Here is a 20,416-nt window from a genome sequence, read left to right on the forward strand (position 1 = left end):
CTCTCCAGTTTTAGTAAATACCCCTCCCCCACCCATGTGTTTTAGGGGGCATGTACAAAAACATATGGGGATATGATTTCAATTTACAAATACTATACTGATGACCCCACAATAGGGATACAACTTTTTCGCACAAGGGAGTTTAAAATGAGAAGAAAAGAGGTTTAACCTTAAACTATGTAGAGGGTTCTTTACTGTAAGAGTGGCAAGGATGTGGAATTCTCTTCCACAGGCGGTGGTCTCAGCGAGGGGCATTGATAGTTTCAAGAAACTATTAGATAAGCACCTGAAAGACCACAACATACAAGAATATACAATGTAATACTGACATATAATCACACACATAGGTTGGACTTGACAGACTTGTGTCTTTTTTCAACCTCACCTACTATGTAACTATGTGTGTTGTTGCTGGTGACATACTTCATCATAGATGTTATTTTTCATTTTGCCCATAGTTACACTTTAATACTTTGTTTTAAATCTGACAAGAACATAATGCCTTTTGTGGCACATTTATTTGAAGATTGTGTAGTGAATCGCTCAGATGAGCTTTGTTTTGGATAAAACACTTGAATACAATGAATACATTTAAATAAATGTTTTTTTAATAATCAACAAGGCAGTTGAACAATAAAGCCATTAAATATGACACTGAGATGATGACATAGGTATGGCGTATCTCCATCTGAACAAATGCACATGTCTTTCATGTATTATAAGACCTAGTTGTAGCCTTTACTAGGATTTGCTTTTACTAAAACTATTTGCAAGTTGATCCCTTTCCTCCTCTTTCCCTTTTTGAAGTGCTGCAAATCTACAGTAGTCCCTGGAGAGGATGAAGTGGTGAAAGGATGGGGCTTTCTCCTGCAAGATTGCACAATGGCCAGAGAGGACTCTGTGAAGTGCCTACGCTGTCTGCTCTACGCCCTCAATTTACTTTTCTGGGTGAGTCAAGAGGGCCAAGCAGTTCCAGTCTGTCAAGCAGGTGGCAATGCCTCGAATCAGGTTACAGCTGGCCCAGAGAGAAAGCACCAAAGGGCACAGCTAAGCATGAATTCATTTACCGGGATTACTATGTATTTTCCAAAGATCTAAGGCTTGTCTTCTATTAGTTCCTTTGATCAACATACACTGCTGCCGCATGTGCCAGTTCTAGTGCCAGCTTTTCTCTCCTTTTATCAAAGCGAGGAGGTGATAAATAACTGCCCCGGTATTAAAGAAGCAGTGTGTTTCTTTCATCGTGCTCCTAAATGGACTCGGTCACATGCTTTATAGTCATAGCTAGAATTATTCATTACTTTCTTAAGTGTGAAATGAATATGCAAGCCCTGCCCAGCCTTCTGGGTAGCAAACACTTGAAAGCGATTGACAGTATGTCTACAAGTATTTCAAAAGGGGAACTTCAAATAGTCAAGGTCGGCATCCTCTGCCGGACAGAAATTGTTGGTGTATGTTTATGTTGTTATTTTCTCCGCATTGCAATAGTCACAATTAACACACTGAGAACAGTAGAAGATTTCTAGAACAATACACTCATACAAGAGAGTCTGTTTGCATTGCTGGACCTGGCTCAGCTATGACTTTATGTTAGGGCCCATTTTCTCTGCAGTAGTTTGCTTGAACAGCAAGGAAAAATCCATGCCATTGTACTTATGTGTGGGTTTTTGTTTAGGGAAAGGCATCCTGCAACTTTTTCTGTCCAGTTTATAGAAGATACATGCTTATTGTTTTTATGGCACAGCATGCAAGCTGGAAGGAAAACCTATGCAGCCTGGAAGCAAAATGCATCTGCAATTAAGACCCCAGTGGCCATTCAACCAAAAAGAAATCCAAGAAAATGTCTGTACTAATGTATTCAAATGTAGACTCCGCATTTATGCAATGACTCCACTTCCCCAACTTACAGCCTGTAGCTTTTTTCCATCCAGTTTCTTTTTTTTTCAGATGCATACTCATTGGGGCTGATTTACTAAAGGCAACAAGGCTGTTCACTTTGCATGGGACCTTTACTTTAGTAAATGAGGTGAAAATTCAATTTGCAGAAAATATCCAATGATGTGTGGGGGGGAATGAATTTCTGCTAGCATAAGATTGAATGATGAAAGATAGCATTTACTGAAGCTAATGGAAAATTCTCTTGCAAAGTGAAAATTCCTATTTGCCTTTTGAAAGTAAACCCCAGTGTTTTTAATGGCTCGGTATACAACCTAAAGCTAACTGGAAGAAAAATACATGCAAACTTAAAGCATTATTTCAAAAGATGTGGTGGCTGCATTGGATTTCTTTTTTGGGGGCCTTTGTACCCTTTATTTTCACCTGATACTTTCAATAAAACACTTCATGTCACTGGTTGGCTGCACTCACTAATCCACTTTATCTATTGAGGAGCCAATGGGCTCCCTTTTTTCGTCTACATTACATGGTGAAATCATGTGACTTGAAATCCACGGCAAGAAAGATAAGGTTCTGTATGCTTTTGTTTTCTTTTAAGCCGACAGAAAGTAACAAGGGCACTGCATTTTTGATAAGATAAAAAGTTATTTACTGTACTTCCTGCAAACTTGCATTGCAGTGTGTTGCCATTTATTTTGAAAGTCATGCCAACCCACATATACAATATAAACAATATAGACAAATGCACCTACCCTTCAGCACACCGCAGTACATGGGTGTAAGTGCACCGTGCATTGCAGTATGCTGTGTTGGCCAAAAATAGTACACAGTTGTATTATGTGTGTTGAGTCCCCTAAATGCCTATTCAGAGTTAGTGGTCTGTCTTAATGCAACATACAGCAACTCCTAACCACTTGTAGAGCACCCTCCCACCTGCAATATACTGCGGATGGGCAGGCAAATTGACATACCGGTACAGCGATGCCTGTATCTGGATTTAGGGTGATTGCACACAGTGGGAGTCTATCAGCAATTGAATCATTGGCTGGGAGTGGCTGATCAGCTGTGTCCAGTCACAGCCCAGAGCCCTGTGTTGACACTCTAGATGTTATCCCATTCCCAGCCAGTGTCATAAGTACAGTGACCGTGTATAGTATTATTACTGATCACTGTATTAGTGTCACTGATGATGTCAGTGACAGTTAGTCCCCCCCCCCAAAGTCAGTTAGTGTTGGATTTCCCGCCGCACTATTGCAGTCCCATTATAAGTCGTTGATCACCATCATTAGTAGTATAAAAAAAAAGATAAAAACTCCAATACCATAGTTTGTAGATGCTATACCTTTCACGCAAACCAAAGACATAGCAGAATACATTTTGTCCAAAACGTATCAAGAAATTAGATTTTTTTGGTTTTTATTGGGTAGGCTTTATAGTAGACAATAAAAAATATAGTTTTTTTTTATGTTTGGTATTTTTACGCTTATATCGCAAAAAGCAAAAACTCCAGTGGCGATCAAATGCCACCAAAAGAAAACTCTGTTTGTGGGCAAAAATTATATAAATTTCAAATGGGTACAGTGTTGCATGACCATGCAATTACCTGTTAAAGTAGTGCAGTGCTAAATAGAGAAAAACGGCTGGTCATTAAGGGGGTAAAACCTGCCGCAGCTTGGGCGGTTAAAATAAATGCAAGTTAGCATGCATAGGTGTGAATGGACCCTGAAACTGCCTCCCATTTATGCATCAACACAGTTGTCACTGTAGGATATCCAGAATTGCCAGTGCAAGGGTTATGGTAACTTAAAGCTGAACTTTAAAAACAAGAAATTTCATTTAAATGTATTCTTCCGTAGTCACAAAGGATATGAATCCTTTGATAACCTAGATATTACCTTGTAAATATAGTGGTGACATAATTACTGGGCTGCACATCATTTGTGCAAAGAGCAGAGCTGTGGATGGGATTCAGCAGGCCCATCCAGTACAGACTGAATGCAGCAAACTACAGGAGGGGGCAGACAAGACCAGTCAACCTGCACAAGGAGAGAGAGAGGCAGTGACTGGTCTTTATTACAGGAAGCTCCTACACACAGGCACATTTCATACAGGATTACTACACAGATCTGAAATAAATACACAAAGTAGACCAAGATTCAAGTAAGAATATGCATGACTCACATATATAGAGAATATTTTCTTATCTTAGCTTTAATAAAACCTGCTAGATGATACTTCCTCAGTTCATCTTAAATTCAGTGTGGTGATTCATTACAGGTCATATGTTATTATAGGTATTTAAGGTGGACCTTTTATTAAATTTCACAGATCACAGTAGGTCCTGTTTCAATACTACTAGATCACCTTGTTATTTTAAAGATACATTCCTTTCCCTTGTCTTGACTAAACCTTTCCCAAGCTGTGATTTAAAGCCTTGGCAAAAAATCCCATGGTCTCTGGCTACCTAACCCTTTCGTGACCAGATGTTTTTAAAGCTTAGATATCCAAACCAAGTTTAGCAGCATCAGCATATGTCAGTAAGCCCAGGTTCACACTGAGCTGCGGGAATAAAGCTGTGCGAGTTCAGCTGAACTCGCAGAATTTCACTCCCGCATGTCAGTCCCGATTTCAGCCGCGAGTGCAGAGACATCTGTGCAGATGTCCATGTAAATCGCAGCCCGAAATCACAAAAAGTAGTATAGAAATTACTTTTTAAAATCAGTGCGGCGCCGCAAATGCAGCGCCGCACCGATTAGGATGGTGTCAGTGCCAGCAATTGCTGACGATTTGACATGTCAAATGACACCAATGTGAACCAGGGCTTAACCTGACAACTACTCTGTGACTCATTTTTCAGTTTGACATCAGGCCTAACCTGGGAACACACACAGGGGCTCATTTTCTAAAACTGCAGAGTGCAAAATCTGGTGAAGCTTTGCATGGAAACCAATCAGCTTCCAGGTATTTTTGTCAAAGCTTAAAGTGGAAGTCCATGCAAAAACTAAAATCCCTGCATCTATAGCCACCAACATTCTAATGCTCTGTACACACTGTCAGACTTTCCGATGGAAAATGTGCGATCGGATCATGTTGACGGAAAATCTGATCATGTGTGGGCTCCATCAGACTTTTTTCCGTTGGAATTTCTGACACATAAAGTTTGAAAGCTGGATCTAAAATTTTCCGACAACAAAATCCGATCGTTTAAATTCCGATCGTGTGTAGACAGTTCTGACGAACAAAGTGCCATGCATGCGCAGAATAAATTCCGAGATGAAAGCTATTGGCTACTGGGCCATTTATGGTCCTGTCGTACATGTTCTACGTAACGGCATTGAGAACGATCAGATTTTCCAACAACTTTGTACGACCATGTGTATGTAAGACGAGTTTGGGCCAAAATCCATCTTATTTTTTCGCAAAGTCCGACCGTGTGTACAGGGCATAACACTAGCCCTCTCTAGCCCTGATAAGAAAAAAAATCAGTATACATACGTTTTCTACAGGCGAACCTATATGATCGCGATGGGCGGAAGCTCTGATCCCACACTGAGCTGTCAGCTTCGCTGTGTTAGCGGGTGTAGAGAACACGTCCATCAATGGCAGCTCCATAGTAACTCTATGGGTGACGTCACTTCCCATTCATTTCACAGCTGTTGTCGGACGTGAACTCAGCAGAGCTTCCACAGCTGGAGATTGGGTCGGATTGCCTGCAGATTTTTTCCTTTTCAGGGCTAGATAGGTTAGTGTTAGAATGTTGGTGGCTGTAGATGCAGGGATTTTTGTTTTTTGCATTGACTGCCACTTTAACTGAACAAGCTGAAGTTAGAAGCTGATTGGCTACCATTCACAGCTGCACTGGATTTTGCACTCTCCAGTTTTAGTAAATCAACCTCACAGTTGCTCTTTCCTAATTCTCTACTGCAAGGTTATTAATTTTTTTAATAGCAATGGGCATTTTACATTTGGACTTAAAACTTAATTTTATGGGCAGGAAGAAGATAAGCATTTTGCAGCAGGGCACAACCAGGAAGCAGCACTTATTACATATTAAAGTGTTAGTACAGGCTAACCATAACTTTTTTTTAAATGTTCCCTTCCCTTCCTCCTACCTATTCTGCATAGGAAACAAGAGGAAACACTTCCAGTGAATTTAGACTACCCGAGTCTTTAGAAGGCAGCGAGTTTGCATTGTCTACATACATAACCACTTCCCGCCCAGCCTATAGTAGAATGACGGCCGGGCGGTGGTTGTGTTATCCTGACTTGGCGTCATATGATGTCCTGCAGGATGACAGCCGCCGCATGCCTGTGGGGGCACGCATTGCTGCGATCTGTGGTGCGTTGTGTCAGTCTGACACACCAATACACCGATCTCGGTAAAGAGCCTCCGACCACGTGATCAGCCGTGTGCAATCACGGGTGATCATGATGTAAACAGGAAGAGGCAATGATTGGCTTTTCAACACTTGCATCTGACAGATGCAAGTAGAGGAGAGCCGATCGGCGGCTCTCCTGACAGGGAGGGTCTGCTCTGATTGTTTATCAGCGCAGCCCCCCTCGGATGCCCACACTGGACCACCAGGGAAGCCGCCAGGACCACCAGGGAGGCACATAACATGTGGATGGCCAGGTACATCCCCCATGGCCATCCACATGTGCAAATTAATGTCAAATCTGTGCCAATCAGTGTCCACATATGGGCACTGACTGGCACCATTATGCAACAGAATAATTAAGTGATGCTCCGCAATGCCACCTATCAGTGCCCATCCGTGCCACCTATCAGTGCCACCCATAAGTACCCATCAGTGCCGCCTATGAGTGCCGCATACCAGTGCCACCTATCATTGCCCATCAATGCCGCCTATCAGTGCCCCCTCATCAGTGCAACCTCATTGGTGCCACTTCATCGGTGCCTATCAGTGCTGCCTTATCAGCGCCCATCAGTGCAGCCATATTAGTGCCCATCATTGAAGAGGAAAATGTACTTATTTACATTTTTGGTATTTTTTTGCCAAAAAAAAAAATCGCAGAGGTGATCAAATATCACCAAAAGAAAGCTCTATTTGTGGGAACCAAAATGATAAAAAAATTGTTTGGGTACAGTGTAGCATGACCGCGCAATTGTCATTCAAATTGCGACAGCGATGAAAGCTGAAAATTGGCTTGGACAGGTACCTAATATTGAAGTGGATAAACATGCCAAAAAAGATTTTATTATTACACTGAGGCTTACTACACAGCGCAGGAGAGTGAACATGTTGACCTTTTCTGCATAGCCTTTGTAAAAAAAGATCTGTGCACCTACCCTTATTTAATTTTATCAGTTCTGGTCACACTATATGGCTCTGGCTCCCCTGTATAAAGCTGGTCACAAATGAGGTGGATGGAAGGACAGGTGAACATTGTATTCTGACTTCTGATTCTGACTCGCCGCTGGCAAAATACACTAATCTGCAGCTGCAGCCACTGGTTGACAAAAGTTTTCCAACATTCCTGTTTGACAGAAGTTGGTCTAATAGTTGATCTCTATTGAGCAGGGACTGCCACACATGGACCAAGATTCGGTCAGTTCCCGCTGAACTGGCTGAATTTTGCTCCATCTGTGACCAGCTTTAGGGAGCGCTTGACATCGGCTGTGATTTTCCCGAGCTGCAGTCCCACCCATAGGCTCCCAAAGTCCAGCCATTGGGGGTGCTCTCCTCTCCCCTGCAGCAGCTGTTTTTTGACACACACGGGAGCTGGGGCTATGGGATCAGATTAGGTCCAAAACGGTTAATATACAGATTTTGTTTATACAGGGTATGCAGAGTAGGTATAGTAGGTAGGAGTAGGTAGGTAGGAGGAGGGGAAGGGAATGCTTTAAGAATGTGGAGGAAAGGAAGTGATGGGGTGCGGCGCCAAATGCAAATCTCTAAATATTCTATTGCTGCACCTAAAATTAGTAATGGCTAATAACTTATAAATGATAATTGTAAAGGGCGCAAATTATAAAATTTTTAATTATTTATGCCCTTCACAATTAATGCTTTAAGAACAGTTATGTTAGCCTTATCTACCATTTTTAGTAAAAACTGCCTAAATCTTGTAAAATTATAATTGCAAACGATATATCTAACTACTGTATGTTAATGTTTTAAAAACCTTGTTTCTGAAATAAGGTTAATGAACCATTAACATTGAGTAATAACGAGGCAGTATGCTCATTTGTGTCTCTCGAATAGCTAAAATAAATGAAAAAGATTATAGCTCCCCTTTGTAAATGCAGCTCAAATCATATGCATGTTCTACTTGCAGATATCAGACTTTCAGTCCTTCCAGATTGTGCATTTTCTCTTATCTCTATTACTCTTGTTTAACCCTGAACTTTGAGAAGATGAAACATTGAAAGCAGCAATAATTTACCTTTAGAGATCTAGCAGTATTGTTAGGTTACTAGGTAAGATATTATCATTTCTGCACTATTATTTTTGGGCAGTTTGGAATAGCGTATTTATCTGTTTCACAAAATGTTGTTGTTGCTTTGTAATATTCAGTTTATTTCTTTTTATGTTGACAGCTGTGTGTGCATGTGTTCTCCCAGCTAAAGGGAGTAAGGGCCAGTACATATGATTATTATGTAAATTTCTATCTCCAGCGGTAGGTTTGTGTTTGGGCAGAGACTGTATCTAACAGAGAGATAACAGATCTCTGTGGAGAGACATCAATACACAGTGCCTGCAGTACACAGACAGCGGGTCACAGAATAGGCAGGTAAAAAAGGAAATATATTCTTCATCCATAGTGTTAACTGATTTCTTTTATCTGGCTTCCAAAAATGATGGTTATATATTCTTATACTGGACAGTATTTGGGGGCCTACATGCATACATCTGCAGCTATTACCTTTTGTACCAGCACCCCCTCCCTTTAGAATGTAAGCTCTACGAGCAGGGCCCTCCTGTACCTTTTGTATTGTACTGTAATTGTGTTGCCCCCCCCTTATACAGTGTAAAGCGCTGCGTAAACTGTTGGCGTTATATAAATCGTGTATAATAATAATAATACATAAGAACATTTGGTTCCAATTAAATTTCACCCAAATTCCCCACTATTACATCAAAAATTATCATTTTATACTGCATGTTTAATACAGAAACCAGTATAGCCTTAAAGGAGAAGTACAGCCAAAGCTCATTTGGCTGTACTTCTCCTATGGATCACAGGAGTGCAGTTCATTCTTCACTCCTGTGACGTGTTTTCAGCAGACAGTAGGCTAAGCCTTGCTGTTGGCTGAAGTCACAGAGCCGGTGTCCTATCATATTGTGTCCCCCATCGGATAGTGTGCGCAGTACACAGCACACACCGTCGTGAGTCCAGGTTCTAGCCCCACCATCCAAGTGGACATAGAGTTAGAATATAAAAGAGCCGAGAGCAGTGAGCCCTCTAATATCAGCAGCCCTATGTCCACTTGGATGGTGGGGCTAGCACCTCCACTCACGGTGCAGGCGCCGTTCATCTTCGGACATTTTCCGAAGATCCTTCTGCTCCGTACTGCGCAAGCGCTGCGCCTGCGCAGTACGGGGCGGACAGTATCCGATGGCCGGACTAAATATGCCAGAACACCGGTCCAGGCTCGGGAAAGATTGCGACAATATGTTCGGGATCCGCCCACAACCCTAGACCAGCACCCGACTCAGGCTCTCAGCGAGCTGCTGAGAGCCTGAGCCAGCCGCTCCCAGCCCCTCCACAGCCCAGCACTCCAGCAAGCTTGTGGGGGCAGAGCAGAGAGCTGGTTACTGACAGTCACCATCTCTCTGCTCACGGAGCTGTGAGAATTGAATGATCAGCTGTGTTTGATCGCTCGGTTCTCAGCTTTAGAGCCTGCGGGGGACAGCCACCTAGGTATGTATGATTCTTGCAAAAAAAAAAGAAATGCAAAATTTCTCTTTTAACTTTAGCCTTACTCCTAACCTAAAGTATGTTTAAACCCTACAAGAATATAGGGCTAGTTTACTAAAATATTTGTCATTTATTTTTTCCTTCCTTTTTGTCCCAGTGAAAAGGGTTGCTGGTACATAACGTGAGAGCAGTCTCCCCATTGGAGACTCAGACAGCATTAACATTTTCTAATGCTTTTCAGTTATCAAAAAATAGTGAAGGAAAAAAAGGTTTGCGTGGGGCTTTACTTTATTTATTACCCACCTGTATGCCTAACCCTTAAAGTGGTGGTAAAGACAGAAGGTTTTTGTTTTTTTTCACCTTAATGCATTCTATGCATTAAATTCAAAAACCTTCTGTGATCAGGCACCCCCCCCCCCCCCCCAAATATTTGGCTGAACCTGATCTTTATCCAGTGCTATGCCCGAGAGCAGCTGTGAATGTCCTAGAGTGGCCCAGCCAGAACCCTGACTTGAACCCAATTGAACATCTCTGGAGAGACCTGAAAATGTCTGTCCACCGATGTCCCCATCCGACTGAGCTTGAGAGGATTTGCAAAGAGTGGCAGAAAATCCCCTTATCCAGGTGTGCAAAGCTTGTTGCATCCTCCCCAAAAAAACGTGAGGCTGCCAAAGGTGCATCAACAAAGTACTGAGAAAAAGGTCTGTGTAAAAATTTAAAATCAACAGCTACAAAAAATGTAGCTGCGTACGTTTAATAAACAGCCACTCACTACGATCAAGTGGCGTGCTCAGCCCAGCTGTTTTTATCTTCTGTTGTCTGTCCCTGGCCTGGTAACTGTGGACACGCTGCACATTGTAAATGGTCCTGTATTCTTGTGGGACCTGTCACATGTCCCAGAAGACTGCAGGGAGGGTGAGCATCCGCTTCTGACCCCCCATACAATAAGAGTGGACATGGGAGTGTCAAAATCAGGTACCCAACCCCCCTCCCCCCAAAAGTGCCATTACTTTACCAGGAGTGGGGGAGGAGGCCTTAAAATGGATGTAAACCCTATTCATGATACTGATACAGCACATACTGTATATCTGCAGTGTTTTCTTATCACTCTTCAAAGCACTATGTCCCGTAGCTGTTTCCTGCTCCATTCATCTGTTATAAGCCTGATAACTCCTGAAGTTATCCTTCACATATGATAAAAGCAACCTGAGTTTTGTGTTAGGGAGGATGCTGTAAATAGATTAGCAGAGCCCTGAATTCAAGAAACAGAGTTGAAAGCCTTTACCTATGAGGAGAGGGGTTGTGTGCCTTTCCTCCAATCAGCTGTCTTTGCTGTATGCCCAGACTTCACTGCACTGTAAATCTCCTAACGCGATGTGCACTTTCTAAACAGTATATAAATATAAAGACAGCAGATATATATGTACAATCTATGTAGGGAGATTTGTTTCATCCCTGTGTATCATCTGACGCTGTTAATTTCACTGGGTATATATTCGCTTTAAAGCAGAACTTCCCCTTTTAATGAATTCATAGAAATTTCTAAAATTCTTTTTTCACTTTGTCATTATGGGGTACTGAATGTAGATTAATGAGAAAAAAAATGAATTGAAACAACTGTAGTATCAGGCTGCAACATAATAAAGTTTAAAAAAGGGGGTCTGAATACTTTATGAATGCATCATAGCTGCCTGATCGAGAACCAGAGCCAGCTGTCAGAGTGAGAGCCGAAACCAGCTGTACCCGCTCCCTCTCAAGCCTGGCACACCAGTAATTATTGGAGGGGCAGAGGGGAGAGCGTTGATTGACAGTCAACGCTCTCCACTCCAAGAAGACCAAGAATTGAGCTATTAGCGGTCATGTGATCGCTCCCTTCTTGGGCTTAGTGACATGGGACAGCTGCATCATCACACCGATGATAAAGCATAGAGGTGAGTGTAAAAGTTTTTTTTTTTTTTTTAAATAGGCATACTTCTTCTTTAAAGCTGAGATTTAGATATGCACAGTTTTGTATAGTTATATTGGTCCAGCTTCGAACAATGTAAGTATGTACAGTGAGGGAACAAAGTATTTGATCCCCTGCTGATTTTGTAGTTTGCCCACTGACAAAGAAATGATCAGTCTATAATTTTAATGGTAGGTTTATTTTAACAGTGAGAGACAGCATAAAAAACAAAAATATCCAGAAAAACGCATTTCAAAAAAGTTATAAATTGATTTGCATTTAAATGAGTGAAATAAGTGTTTGATCCCCCATCAGATTTCTGGCTCCCAGCTATCTTCTATACTGGTAACAAGCTGAGATTAGGAGCACTTTTGTAGCCACCATGGCAGTATGATTATGTCCATTTTTGTGACTCAAAGCAGTACAATGGTTTTGCATAGAAATTTGGCGTTTTATATTGTAGGCCTGTAATTCTTAGTAATAACACACTTAAATCTGTCCAAACCAGAGTCTAGTAGACATCCCGGGTATGACAAAGTTTGAAACACGAAATCATAAATTATAATATAAATACCTATAAATAAATATAAAAAATAATATAATAATAATAAAATTTATTTCCCCATGACTCACTATCGCTGTAAGTGTTCTAATTTACTATCACTGTTTTCTAGCTTGACTAAAACCACTTTTGACATAAAGAGACAGTTTTGGTTGCCGTGGACAATCTCAAGTTTCCAGGCAGAAAGAACAGTATATGTAATATAAAACTGCAGACAGGGCACTGGACAAAGCACTAGGGACAAAAGTGTTGTGAAATGATTTCATACAGTATTGTAATCTGTATGATTACAGTGTACTGTATGTGTTATGAATTTTGTACTTTTTTAATTTGCTGCCAGGCTCTGCCCCCATGCGTCATTGCGCTCACAGGGAATGGAGCCCGGCACACAGAGGCACACAGCCTGCCGACACAGCAGGGGGGACATCACAGGATCCTGAGATGCAATCCCGAGTGTGGCTTGGGTTTACCAGCAATTGGGTTTACCAGCAATGGTACTGAAATTTAACCCCAAGCCAAACCGACAGGGAGGTTAAAGGGAGTGCTCCTAATCTCAGCTTGTTACCTGTATAAAAGACACCTGTCCACAGAGGCAATCAATCAGATTCCAATCTCTCCACTAAGAGTAAAGAGCTGTCCAAGGATGTCTGGGACAAGATTGTAGACCTACACAAGGCTGGAATGGGCTACAAGACCAATCACCAAGCAACTTGGTGAGAGGGTGACAACAGTTGGTGCAATTATTTGCAAATGGAAGAAACACAAAATAATTGTCAATCTCCCTCGGTCTAGGGCTCCATGCAGGATCACACCTTGTGGAGTTTCAATGATCATGAGAATGGTGAGAAATCAGCCCAGAACTTCACAGGAGAATCTTGTCAATGATCTCAAGGCAGCTGGGACCATTGTCACCAGGAAAACAATTGGTAACACACTACACCATGAAGGACTGAAATCCTGCAGCGCCCGCAAGGTCCCCCTGCTCAAGAAAGCACATGAACAGGCCCGTCTGAAGTTTACTATTGAACATCTGAATGATTCTGAGGAAAATTGGGTGAAAGTGTTGTGGTCAGATGAGACAAAAATCAAGCTCTTTGGCATCAACTCAACTTGCTGTGTTTGGAGGAGGAGCAATGCTGCCTATGACCCCAAGAACACCATCCCCACTGTCATGCATGGAGGTGGCAATATTATGCGTTGGGGGTGTTTTTCCTCTAAGGGGACAGAACAACTTCACCGCATCAAAGGGACGATGAAGGGGGCCATATACCATCAAATCTTGGATGAAAACCTTTTTCCCTCAGCCAGGGCATTGAAAATGGGTCATGGATGGGTATTCCAGCATGACAATGACCCAAAGCATACGGTCAAGGCAACAAAGGAGTGACTTAAAAAGAAGCACAATAGGGTCTTGGAGTGGCCTAGCCAGTCTACAGACCTTAAAGTGGAAGTAAACTCCCCTATCGTTTTCAGCCAAGGAAGCTGCCATCTTTGCCTCTGTTTAATCTTCAACTGCTATGGTGCTGCACATGTGATTTGTTATGACACCAGCCATTGGATGGTTTGATAGTTTGGCTAAGAGCACAGCCAATGTGCAGTTAGCATTCCCGGCATGCCTTTTTTTTAACTGTTTAAATCAATGGGTTTACTTCCACTTTAATTCCATATAAAATATTTAGAGGGAGCTGAGAGTTCGAGTTACCAAACGTCAGCCTCGAAACCTTAATGAGTTGGAGAGGATCTGCAAAGAAGAAAGGGACAAAATCCTTCCTGAGATGTGGTGGCCAACTACAAAAAACGTCTGACCTCTGTGATTGCCAACAAGGGTTTAGCCGCCAAGTACTAAGTCATGTTTTAAGAAGTGGGTCAAATACTTATTTCACTCATGAAAATGCAAATCAATTTATAACTTTTTTGAAATGCGTTTTTCTGAATATTTTTGTTATTCTGTCTCTCACTGTTAAAATAAAACTACTATTAAAATTATAGACTGATCGTTTTTTATCAGTTGGCAAACATACAAAATCAGCAGGGGATCAAACACATTTTTCCCTCACTGTATGTGTCATACCTGTGGGATCCCTGTGGAAGTGGGAAGTAGCTGTAGTAGGTTTCGCTACAGTGATTGCCACTAATTTCTGAATTCTGTGCTGAACAACTGCCCTGCTACATACTAATTAAAGGAGGTTGCTCACTCGGTATGGGCGCAATTTAGAGAGCACTTTGCATGCTCTCAAGAAATAAAGATGATAAAGAAAAGTGGGGCAGCCCCTCCTTTCTACCCCCTCTTCCCTTTCTCAGCAGGGTATACTCACCTGTCCACACTCCCGCGCTCTAGGGGTTCACTCTGAGTAAGCTCTGTACTGGAGGTGCTTTAAATCTGAACTCCAGGCAGATATAAAGGACACAAATTAATGCAGCTCTGTATTCATGAATACATCATTAAATGCAGTGTAAGTACCAGAATGTGACCTGTTGTCAGGCTCTTGCAATTCCTGTACAGCAGAACACAGACTGGGAGAGGGAGTAGCAGCAGCAAAAGGAGTCAATCATTTGTTTTGTAGTGCTCATGCTCTAACAAGGGACATGCTGGTAGGAAGAAAGAGCAAAAAGATACGCTCATCAGTCTACTGCTTCTGTTTGCCCTGTCCAGTCACAGGCTGGGGGAGGGACAAGACCTGTAAGTGCTACTGAATTGCAACAGAATAAAATTAGGTCTTCTCTCCTGTCGGACAGGATTGTGCTATTTGGCAGATCTCTAATGCCCCATACACACGGTCGGAAATTCCGACGGAAAAAGTCAGATTGGATTATATTGTTGGAAAATCCGATCGTGTGTGGGCTCTATCGCACTTTTTCTGTCCGAATTTCCGATCGTGTGTAGAGAATTCCGACATACAAAGTGCCACGCATGCTCAAAAAAAATTTGGAGATGAAAGCTATTGACTACTGGCATCTATGTAGTCCCGTCGTACTTGTTTTACGTCACCTCGTTCCGAACGATCGGATTTTCCGACAACGTTGTGCGACCGTGTGTATGCAAGACAAGTTTTGGACAAAATCCGTCTGAAAAAATCTTACAGATTTTGTGATCAGAATATCCGACTGTGTGTATGGGGCATAAGTATCAGGAATGGATGAACAATAAAAATAAATCCTTTGGCAGGTAAAATAGCTTGCATGTTGTAAGTGTTTTATCTGTGTATTTAGCTGTAGTTCAGCTGTACGCAGAATTGCTGTGGTGGCCATACACAGAGGGATACTCTATAGAATTCCAAGATTTCTCTGTCCTTGAAATAAATTCTGAGCACACAAGCCATTGTGAGAAACAATATTTGTTGGAATTATGTGCTGTATAAATATCATTCCTCTTTGTTCCAAGATCATGGATTAATGGAAATAAGGCGGCTGTAGATTTTGTGCACATATTGTTTTTTCAGTAACCGAAGAAGTATGTGTTCAAAATAAGAATGTGTGATTAGATTATTTTCGAGTTTTGCGACTTCTCAAAACAGTGGAAACATTTTAAAATCATGATTACTTGTTCTATATTTTTTTTCCTAGGAAGGTTGTGTAATATAGAAAGTTTATGACTCGATGATGTTTATACTGTCAGTTGGATATCACATAGGGACAGTGTTTTTATGATGCAGGACATTATTTGTGGCATGACACACCTTTTATTGCTAGGAATGTAACACAAGCCAGTGAACTTACAGGAAAAGAGATCCTATACAAATCGGTGTTGATTTACTTAATTCCGGGTCTGCGCTTTAATAACAGATATATAGTATATTGTGTTACAGTTTTTTAATTATCCTTACGCCATAGAATAGACTTTCCTTTGTTAGACCATCTTAGATGGCGATTAACCATTATAGGAAGAAAAACAAACTGGCACAGATTTAAAGAGGTTTTTTATGTATGGTATTTTTACAGATTTATTGCATTAATAGAAATTACCGTGACAAATTTAAAGTGGTTGTTTCAAGGCTGAAGGGTTTTTTACCCTCATGTATGCTACGCATGAAAGTGAAAAACCTTCAGTATGTCTCTCCCCTTGCACCCTAATGCTTACCTGAGCCCAATTGCGATCCAGCGATGTGCACAGGAGCGGCTGCTCTTTGCGGCTTTCCCTTGCAAAGCACAACTTCCCTTGCAGAGAGAACAATCTACGGTATTTGCTTTATGTATATCAACCCCAGTACCTCAGCACAGCTTATCTGTAGAGTGCCCTGAAATAGGCTAATTTTTACTGCGTTCAGACCTGTGTGCCCATGTGAATGAATCTTTAACCATTTCCTTTCCGGGCCTATTCTGGCACTCCTCTCCTACATGTAAAAATCATCATTTGTTTGCTAGAAAATTACTCAGAATCCCCAAAATATATATATATATATATATTTTTTAGCAGACACCCTAGGAAATAAAATGGCAGTCATTGCAACTTGTTATCTCGCACGGTATTTGTGCAACAATTTTTCAAACGATTCATGATTTAAAAAAATAACAAAACATTAAAGTTAGTCTAATTTTTATATATATAATGTGAAAGATGATGTTATGCTTAGTAAATAGATATCAAACATGAGAAAATGAATAAGGATAGGGAAAAGGGACTATAACGGTGCCAACAAATGTAATTGTTACATATAGTACATAAAAAGTTAGTAAAAAAGTTAGTAAATTTTATTTAGTACAAAAATAAAAACAAAACAATATATTCTATACATACATGGGTGTGTGGACACAAACAAAACAAGGGAATGTTCATCTGGAGTAGGCCTTGGTGTTCAAACGGCCGAAATACATTACAGGTCATAAGTCCCTACATTTTTCGGCAAAACATTGGCTTCTTCAGAGCCGGTTCACACGGGGCGACTCAGACCTGACTTCAGGTCGCCCCTAGTCGCCTTAAGTCGCGCTACATGTAAAAATCAATGTAAGTGAATGAGAGCCGTCTTAATGCACACTACTGAAGTCGCTCCGAATTCAGAAAAGGTTCCTGTACAACTTCTATCTGACTTGTAGGCGACTGGTACCCATTCATTTCAATGGAGGTCGCCTCCAAGTCGGATCTCCGTCTATACGGAGGCGACTCTCACAGAATTATCAGCTCTCAAAAGGGAACTCCACGCCAAATTTATTAAAAAGAATTGGCGTGGGTTCCCCCTCCGAGAGCATAACAGGCCCTTAGGTCTGGTATGGATTTTAAGGGGAACCCCCTACTCCAAAAAAACGGCGTGGGGGTCCCCCCCAGATCCATACCAGACCCTTATCTGAGCACACTACCTGGCCGGCCAGGAAAGGGGGTGGGGACGAGTGAGCGCCCCCCCTCTTGAGCCGTACCAGGCCGCGTGCCCTCAACATGGGGGGTGCCTTGGGAAAGGGGGGCCGCGCGGCCCCCCCCACCCCAAAGCACCTTGTCCCCATGTTGATGAGGACAAGGGCCTCTTCCCGACAACCCTGGCTGTTGGTTGTCGGGGTCTGCGGGCGGGGGGCTTATCGGAATCCGGGAGCCCCCTTTAATAAGGGGGCCCCCGGATCCCAGCCCCCCAGCCTATGTGAATGAGTATGGGGTACAATGTACCCCTACCCATTCACCTGTGAAAAAAATGTACAAAAAAAAAAACACAACACACAAGGGTTAAAGGGTTTATTGCACAGCTGCGGGGGTCTTCTTCCGTCTTCGGGGTCTTCTAGTCGGACTTCTCCTCTATCTTCTGCTCTTTTGCTAGCTCTTTCACTAGCGGAGGAGCCCGGCTTTCTTCTTCGCCGCCGCCCTCTTCTTCCGACTTCGGGGGTCTTGTCCCCCTCTTCGGTTCTTCTTGCCGGGCCACCGCGCCTTCTTCTAGCTCTTTTACAAGTGGTGGCCCGGCCTTCTGTCACCGCTGCAGCTGTCTTCTGTTCTTGTCTTCTCTTCTCTTCTGGAGATGTTGCCTCGTCGCTGTCTCCGGTCACAATGACAGGACACGTGGTGTGCGGCGACTTATATAGGGACATCACCGGATGATGTCCCTGCCCATTATGATGTCACAGTCCCAGAGGATGCTGGGAGACGGAAGACGGAAGAAGACCCCCGGAGCTGTGCAATAAACTATTTTAACCCTTGCGTTTTGTGTTTTTTTTTTGTACATTTTTTTTCACAGGTGAATGGGTAGGGGTACTCATTCAAATAGAGTGGGCGGCCGGGATCCGGGGGTCCCCTTATTAAAGGGGCTCACAGATTCCGATAAGCCCCCCGCCCGCAGACCCCGACAACCAACGGCCAGGGTTGTCAGGAAGAGCCCCTTGTCCTCATCAACATGAGGACAAGGTGCTTTGGGGTGAGGGGGCCGCACGGCCCCCCCTTCCCCAAGGCACCCTCCCCATGTTGACGTGGCCTGGTACGGCTCAGGAGGGGGTGCGCTCGCTCGTCCCCACCCCCTTCCCTGGCCGGCCGGGTAGCATGCTCGGATAAGGGTCTGGTATGGATCTGGGGGGGGGCATTTTTTTTGGTGTAGGGGATTCCCCTTAAAATCCATACCAGACCTAAGGGCCTGTTATGCTCTCGGAGGGGTAACCCACACCGTTTTTTTTTTTTTTTATTTGGCGTGGAGTTCCCCCTTGAGAGCTCATTCTCTGATTGGCCATGGCAAAATTCGCCTGGCCTGGGGCGACTTAAAGTCGTGTTGTAAGTCGCCCCAAGTCAATAAGACCCCGCATCTCTCCTCCAGGCTAGAAAGCATGAAATCGGGGGAAAAAAATCCACGATCTCATGCTTACCACCCGCGATTGCAGCTTTGTTTACATCCGCGGCTCGGACGTGACGTCATAATGTTGCGCCCGTGCCTCCAGCGGTCATAGAGATGACTGGAAATCTTTATGCTCGTCATCCGGTGCCAGGTGATTCTTTCTCCAGGTCCCTGATGGCACGGGAGAGCCCAGAGAAGCACTGGATGGCGGTGGAACTGCCGCTATGATCATTCTTATGGCGCACAGAATCGCCGGCTGAAAACAAGGATATCTGAATGATGCCTGTAGCTGCAGGCATCATTCAGGTATTCCCACTGAAAGTCCAGGACGTCATATGATGTCCTCAGGCGGGAAGTGGTTAAACATCTGCACTTGCATGAAACTTCCAGGTCCCCTTTGGTTACATTTCATTATGATTCATTGCAGGAGATGGACTGTGGGACCTGAAAGATTTCCCATAGTTTGGCACCAGTAACTAACTATCAACTAATTCTAGTAATCCCAATAGAGAGTGAGAGAACACTCCCACCTCTTGGAAGCGTAGTTCCCACTGTTTACATTTTTTTAAAGAATGCACATATATATATATATATATATATATATATATATATATATATATATATATATATATATATTTTAGGTATATATTTTTTTTTTTTAATTTAAATACTCTTTATTGAAAAAGATTTTCCTTTTACATACAGCATGATTATAAAAAAATTATCATATAAAACAACAAGAAGTACAAATTCTTACGTCATAAAATTTATCAAAAAGAACACAGGCGTAATCATATAACCCATGCCAATTCCCCTAACCCACCTACCTGACTTCCCTCCCCCCAAACCCCTCTTCTTCGAACACATACTACTGACTCCGGCCGGACCGATTCAAGCCGGCCGGCTAGGAAGATGGCAAATCCCTACGGGGACCGGGACGGGGGACAGCAACGGATTTCCAACCACCCCAAGCCCAGACCGGGTGGATACTCGCTAGGTACTATTATCCACCATCTCATCCAGGGGGTAACCCATATCTCTCAGCCATGGATTCCATAACGCCCCAAATTTTTTTATATTATTTTGTCTAATAAACATTGCTCGTTCACACCAAATTGTAGAGTTTATGGCATTTACCCAAGCTTGTAGTACTGGGGGGCTCGCTGCCTGCCAGTTCAGCGCAATTAGGCGTCTGGCCTGATATAGGCACCTCAGTATAGCTGTCTCTGTTGCAGCGGGTATTTTACCCCCTTCCGTAATATTTTTTAGGTATATTTAGCGCACCCACATTTGTGAGATTAATTGGCGCTTGATTGCCAATTTAATATAGGAATATATTTTATATTCCTGTTTACTGGAAGTTTCCATAGTGCTTGTGGGCATGTGAAGCCCACA

At 42.7% G+C, this 20,416-nt stretch overlaps 1 protein-coding gene across 1 annotated transcript in view; it reads left to right on the plus strand.

Moving 5' to 3' along the window:
* The window catches only part of TSPAN12 (tetraspanin 12), a 233,255-nt gene that overhangs the window by 21,915 nt on the left and 190,924 nt on the right, over window positions 1-20,416 (plus strand). Inside the window, exon 2 of the mRNA XM_077472868.1 lies at window positions 808-948. Coding sequence (XP_077328994.1) covers window positions 883-948 — 66 coding nt within the window. The 5' untranslated portion in view covers window positions 808-882. The remainder of the gene's footprint in view (window positions 1-807; window positions 949-20,416) is intronic.

This window comes from Lithobates pipiens, unplaced genomic scaffold (assembly GCF_037356315.1).
Source record: "Lithobates pipiens isolate NorthernLeopardFrog02 unplaced genomic scaffold, aLitPip1_a1.2 Scaffold_8, whole genome shotgun sequence".
NCBI lineage: Eukaryota > Metazoa > Chordata > Amphibia > Anura > Ranidae > Lithobates > Lithobates pipiens.